Source organism: Patella vulgata, chromosome 5 (assembly GCF_932274485.2).
Source record: "Patella vulgata chromosome 5, xgPatVulg1.2, whole genome shotgun sequence".
NCBI lineage: Eukaryota > Metazoa > Mollusca > Gastropoda > Patellidae > Patella > Patella vulgata.
In genome coordinates, this window is record NC_065883.2 from 8,457,461 (window position 1) to 8,470,152 (window position 12,692).

The following is a 12,692-nucleotide window of genomic DNA, read 5'->3' on the forward strand; positions in this document are numbered from 1 at the left end:
AGGGCAACGTTCTTCTTAAAAAGCCTAATACTAAACCAATTCATGTAAAGTACAATAATAATATTCGAAGCTTAGTATACATGTTCATTGGACAAATGACGTCATGGTGGTAATGACGTTATGTCCAGTTCCTGCTTTGTATAGTAATGTCTAGTCTCGATCACCCCTGAACCTGCTAGTCTTCAACGTACGGAGGGTCTGGGACTGTTGTCAATATTTGACGAAAAGTCCATTGCTCATGCGTAACCGGGAGTTTAGTTTTTATCCAGTATCTTCTGGCCAAAGTCAATTAAGAGTTGCACCCTTCTCGCAATAAATCCCATAATTCTTGCATTAATATAAACAAACATGAATCATGAGAACGAATTAGGATTAATTTTTAAAAAAAAACAACTTAGATATGGCCCATTAAGAGAGGAATTTTATTTTACAACAACAAAAAAAATAAGAGTGTCATGCAATCAAATGGATTTTTTAAAATGATATTCTTGAATTAATTTCATGGGCGTCAACATCTTGTTACCTCCCTTAAACTCTGTTTATGATAATGTAAAAGACCGGATAATCTAGCCAATGGTCTATTATTCTCAAATCTTGACAAACATCCAGACTAATATTCGTAGAGACCTTGTAATGTCCTACTTATCTTTTACAGTGCACCCAATCTTGTAATCTTGTAACAAGCTAACTTAATTGGGGACATGATTTAATACCTGAGCAGTCAACAGGAATAAAAACTAGACATTTTTTACTATCACTATCCATGCCATATTAACTATATTATTTATGCTCAAATAAGAAATGTAGACTTTTATATCTAAAACGTCATATGAAATAAAATGAAAATGTTTCAATAGGAGCCGTGGTGATAAGTGGCATGGTGCGACGATCGCAGCAAGCTAGGGTGGGGTGGGGAGGAAAAATTTGTGACGGCAATCAAGTGGGGGTTAGTTAAAGGAGGCAAGTCTAAATATCATCCAAAGTCATCGACATTGAAGACACGACCTATTGGTCAATTTAAATCAACATTGATGTTGTTATCTTAGCGCGAAAAGATGGGCTTCTGATATCCAATATTTAAGACAAAATGGAAATTTTGTGTTCTGTTAAAATTCCTTGCAATTCAATCCCTAGCTAGGGAGCCGAATCCCCGAAAAACTGTAGCAGTTTTAAGATAAAAAAAAGGAGAGAGAGAGAAATGGAGTTTAACGTCCACTCGACACAAAGTACGTCATTTCGGGACCAACACATGATTCAATTTTATTTCAATAATTCGCTTGCGCGTAGGGGCTTTAGCAGTGAGAGAAAACCCACGTACAACTGGGGAATCGACACCCGGCCAGTTGACTCAATGGCCGACCTTATGATACAGCGCGTATGTGCTAACCACTTGGCCATCCAACCACTCCCCCCCCCCCTAAAAAAAATAAATAAAAAAAATTGTAAGGCTAAAATATTATTTTGTTGAAGATTATGTCTCTTGAATACATTATTAAACGAGACAAATAAACTACGGCATGATTTTTTTTCTGATGTAACTATCAATGAATATTTCCAGTTGCTGTTTTGGTAGAAGATAGATGTCTTATTAACGAACATTGTAGAAACATCAACAACACAGAGTGCTCGGATAACCAGACGTGTTCCTGTCAATATGGTTTTATAGCATCTACAAACTTAACAACATGTCTTCCACGTAAGTCTTGAACAACAAGTCCCTGGTCGTTTTCCTGTTATTAAGGAAACAGACCAGTAATTATCTGCATATTGACTACAATGTTAAATCCATGCCATGCCTTAAACGATTTTTAAAACTCCAATCTGATTAAAACACAGATCCTATTTCGTTTTGTTTTCTATAGTTCAAAATTTCCTTTTACTTGTCTTTACTACACTAGCATCAGGAAGAGTTACGTTCTGGTTTATGTAAGGGATTAGCCAATGAACCAGTCTTTTACAGTCCCATATAACAACTTTTGGTCTTCGAAGGAATTATTAGTGAGCAGAAATTCGGCCGTATATCTGTTATCACTCGCCACTTCAGTAAGTTATATAGAGGGATAACTCGTGTTTTCCTTTGGCGTTCGTCACTTCCGATTCGTGACACCTGTATTATTCATCTATCGTAGCAATGATCTCTGTGTTAAAATTATATTTTGAACGTGTTTAACCAGTTCTATCACATATGTGAAAATGACTGAGACCAATATTGTCCTTTAACTTTAATGGAATTGTGTGGTATATATACGAATTCGCTATTATGATTGTATTTATTTCAGGTGCGACGTTACCACCTTATATATTACCACATGAAGGTGTTCCTGTACCATGTGATACCAGTAAATCTAATGTATGTGGTATTAAACAACATTGTGTACCACTAGAGGGCGACACGGGTACCGTGGGTTATTGTAAATGTATTCCAGGATATGCTGCTCGACATTTAGACCATCTATGTTTAGGTTCGTATTTAAAATATATCACAAAGGTGTATTTAGAATTCATTTGTGAATTAGCGGGAGTGTTCGGCTAGAATGTTTCGGTTTCTCTTTTCAGGGAGGTGATAGCCAATGACTGTATGTTCCGGTTACCTCCCTTGATCACCCAATTCTATCAGAAATCAATCCATTTCTATAAAGTAATTGGCTAATATTACCCAAAATTGAGATTATTTAGTGGTTAGCCGCATAGGCGTACGGGGAAATTTTTGACTTGGGGGGGGGGGGGCAGTGGTGGTTGGTGCCCAAAAAATGTAGTTAGGTTCTTAGTATGTTACATAATAATAATAATGATAATAATAACTTTATTTTCTTATAAAACTACACAACTAAAATCAGCTGTTTATGTAACTGTAACTCGTGGCTTACTGTACTCCAAACAAGAGAGGGCTTGAATCTTAAGATTTCTATTTAATTTCTATTTATTTTATACAACTTTTACAAAGTACAAATTTTACAAATTTTCCCAGCATTTGGTGGCCAAAATGGGGGGGGGGGCTATGGGCCGTTTCATTTATCACTGATACTATAAATAGATATGTCAACTATTTGTACTTATTATAGGAATTAACTCATTGATATTAAAGTACAAGCGGGGAATCAAAACCACGCCACTTGAATCAATGACAGGCCGTCTGAGCCAATGCGCACGCCCCTGAAATTCTGTAGACCAGCTCATTGTTGTCATGGGCGATGGCTCTCTACATATTCATTATAACATCATATATTTCAGATGTTCAAACCTACAGACTGGATATTAATTTTACGACAAAAGGAGGTCAATTCGATTACCTCCCTTTAATATACGATGTTTTGTTCTCGGACGTACAGTCCCCACAATATAACGATATGAATGATAGAATAACACTTTCAGGGGTAAGTCTTTTTTTTAAATATCTGAATATTACATTGTTATATATTTGTTTCTTCTTGGTGTCTAATTGTTCGGATGGAACAAAAAAGCTGAGGTCAAGTGTATATCATTGTTAACACGTTAAAGATTCCTCGGCAATTGCAATTCGAAGAGGACTAGGCGTATGCGTGGCGTATGCATGACCATATCCGTCTTTATTAGTCCATTTGGAGCGTAAAAGTAGGACGTTAAACCCTATTTCGTTTTATTTTGATTTGCAAAGTTTGATGGAGGCTTTATAGTCCCAACCAGGGAGCCACGGTGGCTAGTCTGGAGGTCATAATTGGTTGCCGAGAAAGTTCATCAGGATTTTCCGGCGTGGGTTTACCTTGTCGGGGATAACACTGTCTTATCTTTCGGATTGGACGGAAAACCGAGATTACGTGTACACATTGGCGGGTAAAATTCCCTCTAGCTCACTGTATGTTGTAATGCCCGTCTTCTTTAGCCGAGTCGGAGCCGAACATTTATAGTCCCTACCAAATTACTTACAGCGGCTCATCTTTGATTTTAGATAAACATTTTTATTTATAGGGTGTTTTTTTATTTTTTTTTTTATTTTCAGATAAACAAAATAATGGCGAAAACCAATCACTCACATAGATTTGTCAACAGCGAACTTTTAAATATGTCAGATTTAAATCCTGGTATTCATGTATCCGCCATCTTTCATATTGAAGAGAATTACCACAATCCCATCGAACCGGAAGTATTCTACAACTACGTCATATCATCTTTAATATCGTATGTTTGTTTTTTGCAAAATTCATTCATTACGCGTTAATATTATATTCGTTTGTATTCAAAGACATAATATTTAAAAACAGAAACAGATTGTTATCCAATCTTTTAATAAGCCTTAACATTTGTATTCGTATATAACAGGTTGTATATTTGCATTATATGAAAGAAGTAGTATCACTAATGAAAACGTAAAATAAAATATTTGAAGGATGTGGACTTCTCATTGGACGAGGTTTAAAATCCTGCAACAAATTTCTGTTTTTAACCAATGAAAAGGTGTCTTTCTTAAAATATTTTTGTTTTAAGTTTTCGTGCATAGGACCCCTGATCAAGAAAATAAATGTAATTGATGTTAAACAATTTTCAAAATACCCATGAAAGTTAAAAAGATGTATGTCATCAAAGTTCGACAGATGAGTCTTCAATTATGTATAGGATCTAACTTGAAAACATCCGATATAGGCTACATGTAACTGTAGAGTCAAATCGAAAATTATTTTTCACACACCCGCCAATAAACACAAAAGTGTTAATTCCTTATTAATGTATTAAGACATTTATAATAACACGAATTAGATTCATAGAAACGGAGCTATATAGACTTATATTCAGTATTATGGCTTTTTGTTCAACGAATTCACTGGTTTACGTAGGCCTACTTGTAACATTTTTTCTAATTCATATTTGTAGAAGATCGGGCGAATTTGGAGAAAGTAGATTACGAGTTACTTCCCCTTATGACGAAAATATAGTTTTAGCAGGTAAGAAGTTCAGTAGTGAAATATGCGCATATAGTAAAGTGGTTAGACAGGCAGATCACAATTCTATAGAATACAATTACTGCTTATTACTGAGCGACGTTTCGACTAGGCTTCTCTAGTCATTATCAAGCTCAATAATTGTATTCCATAGAATTGTCACCTGTATATTCCAGTTCAATTACTAAATGCCATTGAAACAATCTCTGATGTTCTACTCCGACTGTGCTAATAAAGATGGACATGCGCATTCAGTGTACTATGGGGGACATTTTGCCAGGACAGCAGCACTACGGGCACGCCAATTTGTATACGGGACCTCGGTTTTTCGGACAATACCTTGTCCCTTGCCAAGTTCTTCGTTCTGCACCACTGCGCCAAGATTAGCGAGCCAACGTCCAACTCACTTACCTTCCGCAACTCCGTTAATCGGGTGACCCTACCCATTGACTTAATGATCAAACGACCCAATCTTTAGACAAAATATAAATATATTATTGGATTCGTAAATTTGTCGTTATAATTTTTTTTTCACTGGCCGTTATGACTAACAATTGACCAAATTTTTGTGTCTTTTTATTTTAGCTATAACCTATATTAACAAGCCAGCGTCACTTATATGAACTAAATTTGCTTGATGGAATCCTCTTTAAACCGATTGAATATAATCTGGGAGATTATCTATGATTTTGTTTGTCTTAATTAAATGTTAAATGATCAAATGGCGGAGATTTAAGCGTGGTTCCCCCCATGTCAGTGGTGCAGGACGGAGGGCATGACAAGGACAGCTGTGTAGTCGTTCGGATGGGACGAAAAACCGAGGCCCCATGTACACATTGGTGTGCACGTAAGAGATCACTTGTCAGTTGCAATTCGATATAAGAGTAGGCCATAGTGTCATTGCTCGGGCAAAATTTCCCTCATAGCACACTATGCCGTATGCCCGTCATCATTAGCCCAGTTCGGAGCAGAACAGTAGGACGTTAAACCCCATTTCATTTCATTTCAATGTAGTGACTGTAATATTGATAACGTTGTTATACTGTTTTCAGATTTTGAAGAGTGTAATACGACATTATATAGTGATTGTAGTAGTGAAGCTTGGTGTATTAATACAATGTCTAGTTTTATGTGTGTGTGTAAATCGGCCTATGATGATGTATCCGCGGAAGCTGAAAAGAGACCCGGTAGAGATTGTATAGGTAAATAACCCGTTTATTTCACAGAGAAGAAGAAGAAGAAGAGAGAGAGAGAGAGAGAGAGAGAGATAACGTCCAGTCGACACGAACAAGGTCATTTCGGGACTAACATGAGGTTCAATCTATTTCAACAATACGCTTACGCGTAGGGATCTTTGGCTGTATGAAGAAACCGGAAGACCCGGAGAAAACCCTCACGGTTGGACAGGCGACCCTACTCCTTGTCATGTTCAAGCGGGGAATCGAAGGCACATCAGTTGACTTAATGACAGACCTTATGATTTCACCCCCACCCCCCAACCCGGTTTATTTGAGGAGCTAACTAAATATTATATTTGGTTGGTCATTTCTCATTAACATTTGAAGACATATTTTTGTTTTTAAAGTCTTCACAACGATTAGACAATCGTTACTTCCACTGCGCGTGTGTTATATTTGAACATCCGGAGTTGAGACCATTGCACAGGGTTTACCATTCTATCATGTAGTCCAACCTTGCGAACTGATACCTCCATATGGTTTACGTATCATAGAGTAAGTATAATCCCTCTTAGAACACCCGATACCCCTTCCCACAACAACTTAGTTAAAATACATACAAATAAATTTCATTTTTATTTATTTCTTTTATGTAAAATCTTTTTTTTTTTTTCAGTTCCAACCACCACCGAGTCGCACAGTGACAGGTATATATTTATTTTCACACTATTTATGTTGTAACTAAAGAAAGTAACTCCAGAAAATATCGTCTGAAAATTATTATGATTATTATTATTACAGCATATTTATAGTGCGCACTTTCATATAACATGTTCAGAGGCACTTAACAAAGTGACAATGTAATCATAAATAAACAACAAGATTATGGAGAGAGAGAGAGAAATGGGGTTTAACGTCCACTCGACACAAACTAGGTCATTTCGGAACTAACATATGGTTTAATTTTATTTACATAATTCGCTTGCGCGTAGGGGTCTCTAGCAGTGGGAGGAAACCGGAGGAACCGGAGAAAACCCACGAGGTTGGACAGACAAGATTATGGACATGTTAACGTTTTATACAGAGTCAGTTAAAAGCCTGATTAAATAAGTTGCTTTTTTAACAACTGAGAAGAATTTTATGTGATACTGTTATTATCTGAATTTAATAATTTCATTCTTGAAATAATATTTATTATCTATTTAGGAGATAAATATTTCCTGTTTCGTATTTAGAGAGGGTGTATTGTCCATTTAACCATGCTTGAATCATTAGAACACGAGACGCGACAATAAATTTTTGAGCCGAGGAAGATCATTGAGCACAAAAATAAAACAAAGTCCACTCTTATATTTATATGCAATAATTCGCCTTGATAATTTAGAGGAAATTTCTAATTTGTACTTTAATATCGTCAGGAATTCAGCAGAGTAATCCATTATTTCACGCTATAATTTTTTTCATTGATTGAATTATTTTATTGACTATAAATACTGTCTATTGCTTTTTAATATTGATATTAATTCATTAAATCTAAATAATATTTTTTTTTGGTATTTTTTTTTAGTTGTTCAAGTGATAATTGTCAAACAAGATGGGAATGTAAGTACATATAAACAAACCTTCAACTTGTTGTACTTAATATACACCAGACCCCTTGTTCAGAACTCATTTTCAGATTTAAGTTAAGAATTTACTCAACTTTCAATCACTGTTTATGAGAAATATCTTTGATCCAGAAACACAAAACTTTGTACATAGTTTCTTATTGATGTATTTGATAAATGAAAACTACAAAAGTTTTATAAAGAGCTATATTTTAGTTAAAATAAGGCAAACAATTTTGAGTAAATTCTTGACTTAAATCTGAGAATGCTTTGTGAACTTTGGGCCAGTTCACAGGGTTTCACCTTGTTGTACTAAATACATGCCAGTCCAGGATGTCTCAACATTTTTGGAATTAATATAAATATATCAGCCCACGTGATTGTGCATTCTTTTAGTTTGTCCCTTTAATGAATCGAAGTTTGACCCAGTACTATCTGTCACCGTCCCACCCACCTTAAATGCAGGGTTGACAAATAAATTTAGTTAGTTTAACTCTATGTATGTGTCATAGATTGCTGATAAAATCCTAATATAAATTATTAACTGACTTGTCAAAACGCCGCCACCGCCTGAATGAAATGTTTTATAAAAAGATGAAAAGGAAGTGAACGAGACAATAACTAATTCTAGACGATTTTATACCACATGCTTGACTTGGTGAAACATACATTATTCAAGAGCTAAATCTGCCTATTGCAGGTCTTTCTTTAGGCCTGAAATGTTATCTAAATTATTAATTAGAAATTAATTAAAAAACATCACCTTAAACATATATCATGCAAGAGCTAAATTTGCAGGTCTTTCTTTAGACCTTAAATGTTATATATATTATTAATTAGACATTTGTTTAACATGACAAGGGGGATCACGTGACTAAGTGGGTAAGACGCTGGCTCGCTAGCCTGGAGGTCGGGTGTTTGATCCCTGCATTGGCCGAGAAAGTTCATCCAGATTTTCCGGCGTGGTTCCCCCTTGTCATTGATGCATGACAGAGGGCCTGACAAGGACAGCTGTCTAGTCCTTCGGATGATACGAAAAACCGAGGTCCCGTGTATACATTGGAATGCACGTAAAAGATCCCTTGGCAGTTGGAATTCGATATAAGAGTAGGCGATAGTGCCGCTGCCCGGGCAAAATTTCCCTCATAGCACACTGTATGGCGTATGCCCGTCTTCATTAGCCGAGCATAGGAGCAGAACAGTAGGACGTTAAACCCCATTTCATTTCATTTCATTTAACATGACAAAACCATAACCAACTCTCGATATCTCATCGGATACTCGAGATTTTAACTAGATTAGAAAGGTTTGGCTATTCAATGATTTAATATAAAAATGGAGGAGCAAGTCTTAGACTGGAATATACCAGTACCGTAGTTACGATAATAAACAATCATGCATACATCTTCTCAAAACTACAAAGAGTTCTTGGCTCAGAATAAAGTAATTTTTTAAACTATTATTGCAAGAACAGCCAGCTCTTTATCTTAATTTATAGTTAAAAGAATGCGCGTGATTAATAGTCCTAAACCAACTGTGTTATACGCCATACAATGTTCTAATGTTCGTCGAATGACAACGGTCACTGACTCTTTTAAGTGCACACAAAACCCCGGGATCGAATCCAGGCCTCGAGTTCACAAAACATTCTCAGACTTAAATTAAGAATTTACTCAAAATTGTTCGCATTATATTAACTAATATATAACCCTTTATAAAACTTGTGTTGTTTCAATGTATCAAATACATCAATAAGAAACTATGTGCAAAGTTTTGTGTTTCTGGAACCAAGATATTTCTCATAAAGCAGTGATTGAAAGTTGAGTAAATTCTCAACTTAAGTCTCTCTCTCTCTCTTTCTCTCTCTCTCTCTCTCTCTTTAAGGGAATAAGCAGTGATTGAAAGTTGAGTAAATTCTCAACTTAAGTCTCTCTCTCTCTCTCTCTCTCTCTCTCTCTCTCTCTCTCTCTCTTTAAGGGAATAAGCAGTGATTGAAAGTTGAGTAAATTCTCAACTTAAGTCTCTCTCTCTCTCTCTCTCTCTCTCTCTCTCTCTCTCTCTCTCTCTCTTTTTAAGGGAATAAGCAGTGATTGAAAGTTGAGTAAATTCTCAACTTAAGTCTCTCTCTCTCCCTCTCTTTCTCTCTCTCTCTCCCTTTATCTCTCTCTCTTTAAGGGAATAAGCAGTGATTGAAAGTTGAGTAAATTCTCTGAGAATGCTTAGTGAACTCCGGACCAGGCCTCCCTTGTTAGTAAGCCAGCGCGTTACACACGATGGCGCCTCATCAATTATATGTGTACTTACAAGGGATCTTTTACGTACACACCAACGTATAAACGTGCCATCGGTGTACACTACATCGCTAAAAATATATGGATGAACTTACTCCGCAAACACCGGGATAGAATTCCGAACCACCTGGTTAATGAGCAAGCGCCTTAACCACTGCGCCACTTTGTTCCCCACAAGAAATCTAGCAAGAACAGCCAGCACTTTGAGCCCTCACAAGCAATGTTGCTAAAAAAAGGCTGCACGTTATCTAAATGCTTAAGTGGTTACCATGGTTAAATATGTAGCAAGAACAGCTAGCACTTTGACTCCGACAAGAAATGTAGCCAGATCAGGTAGCACTTTAGCTAAATTTGTAGTTAGGATTGGTCAATTTATAGTTTCAATGGCCACTTTGACACCCCCTCCCCCCACAAAGAACAGCAGCACTTTGACCCCCCCCCATCCCCCGACGAGAAATCTGGCAAGGACAGGCAGCACCTTATCTAAATTTGTAGTGACTATGGTTAAATTTATAGTTACGATGGCCACGTGGCCCCTCCCACAAGAAATGTAGCGATATACATATAGATATGTTTTATATGGTATGATTTGTTTTATTTCAGATGTGGGTTTAGCTTTGTTGATATTCCTATTAATTATTATAGCATTTATAGCTTATGAAATAATGCACAGAAATCAGGAAGTATCAGCACGGTAAATATATTTATTCTTCATGTTTCAAAATATATTACAGGTGATCGAACCTTTCTTGGAGAGGGGGGGGGGGGCGTGGATGGCCGAATGGTCAGCACGTTTGCGTTGTATCATAAGGTCTGTCATTGAGTCAATTGGCGTGGTTTCGATTTCCAGATTGTACGTGACAAGGTGAAGGGTTGCCTTTCTACCTCCGGTTCCTCCCACTGCTAAAGACCCCTACACGCAAGGGAATTATTGAAATATAATTGAATCATGTGGTAGTCCTGAAATGACCTGGTTTGTGTCGAGTGGACGTTAAGTGCTCTCTCTCTCTCTCTCTCTCTCTCTCTCAATCTCTCAGACCACTGAACTGTATTTGTTTGCTTTTTTGTTTTCCAGTGATATTTATGCGCGATTTAACCGTACTACGAGGCAGAGTATGCAACTGTTAAAGAAGGGGGAAACTAATAAACCAGACAAAAAAAAGAATAAAAAGAAAATGGCAGCCACAGCTGAGAGTAGTGCTAGTCCCTCGACAGGTGGCGTTGTTAACCCAGCGTTAGATGCATCAGGTAAGATATTATAAATAAATACCTGGGGAATATATACCCGGGGATTTGTCAGGGTACCAGCTGAAACCCAATTTGCATATGTAGGCCAAATTAAAAACACTACAAATAAATGACTTGAGATTGTAAAACTATAGGCCTATGGAAATATGGTGGACCAAACAGCTCTTTATTCAGTGTTCTTAGTCCTTATTTCTTAGTCCTGTCGTTCGGGTGGGACGAAAAACCGAAGTCCCATATATACATTAGCGTGCATGTAAATGATCTCTCATAGCACACTGTATCGCGTATGCTCGTCTTCATTAGCCCAGTCGGAGCAGAACAGTAGGAAGTTAAACCCCATTTCATTTCATTTCATTTCTATAATGAATAACAGCATTTCTCCACTATGTTGAACAACATGTCTCCATTATGTATCTCTCTATTATGTATAGCAACATTTCTCTATTATGTATAACAACGTCGATCTATTATGCATAACAAAATCTCTCTATTAGATATAACATTTCTCTATTAGGCATAACAGCATCTCTCATACTAGGTATAGCATTTTTCTATTAGGCATAACAACATGTATGACAACATCAATCTATTATGTATAACAACGTCGTTCTATTAGGCATAACAGTGTCGTTGTATTAGATATAACATTTCTCTATTATGTATAACAACATCTATGCTTATGTATAACAACACATCTCAGTATTATGTATAACAACATCTCTTTATTATGTATATTATGTATAACAACATCCCTCTATTATGTATAACAATATATATGTATTATGTATAACAGCATGTATGTATTATGTATATTATGTATAACAATATCTCTCTGTGTTGTGTATAACAACATCCCTCTATTATGTATAACAACATCCCTCTATTATGTATAACAACATCCCTCTATTATGTATAACAACATCCCTCTATTATGTATAACAACATTCCTCTATTATGTATAACAACATCTCTCTGTATAATAGCCTTCGGTATAACATCCTATCTGTATATTGAATGACAACCTTTCTATACATTGAATTACAATCGTTCTATTATAATTACAGATGGTATCGTTATAAAAGATTCATCAGTATTTGATGTGGAAACAGCACCTGAAGCAATGGAGATTTCCTAGTTCCGGCATGTCTTCACTGTCAACCAACGATTTCACCTTGTCATCGACATACACATTGCTGCAGTCAGGCGAGGGCGATGCTTGGAGATCCAGAATTAAACGATCAATTCTAGATCTGCAAAATGATGAGCTGTCTTCTGGAACAGGAAGGACGCAAGGGCAGCAGCCATATAACTCTGTATGTGCCGAGCCACTGGTCATATTATACACTATTTACATTTTGTACATCAAAAAAATTGGTTAAAATACAGATTTATATTTCATTTCGTTTTTTTATACTTTCGATGCCCTTTACTACATGAAGATCCCGTCAGTTGTAT

General features: G+C 36.4%; 1 protein-coding gene across 1 annotated transcript in view; it reads left to right on the forward strand.

The window, feature by feature from the left end:
• The window catches only part of LOC126821621 (multiple epidermal growth factor-like domains protein 6), a 90,054-nt gene extending 77,682 nt beyond the window's left edge, over positions 1-12,372 (forward strand). The window contains exons 15-18 of the mRNA XM_056100899.1: positions 1,559-1,696; positions 2,280-2,462; positions 3,232-3,378; positions 12,302-12,372. Coding sequence (XP_055956874.1) covers positions 1,559-1,696; positions 2,280-2,462; positions 3,232-3,378; positions 12,302-12,372 — 539 coding nt within the window. The remainder of the gene's footprint in view (positions 1-1,558; positions 1,697-2,279; positions 2,463-3,231; positions 3,379-12,301) is intronic.
• The last annotated feature ends 320 nt before the right edge of the window (positions 12,373-12,692 follow it).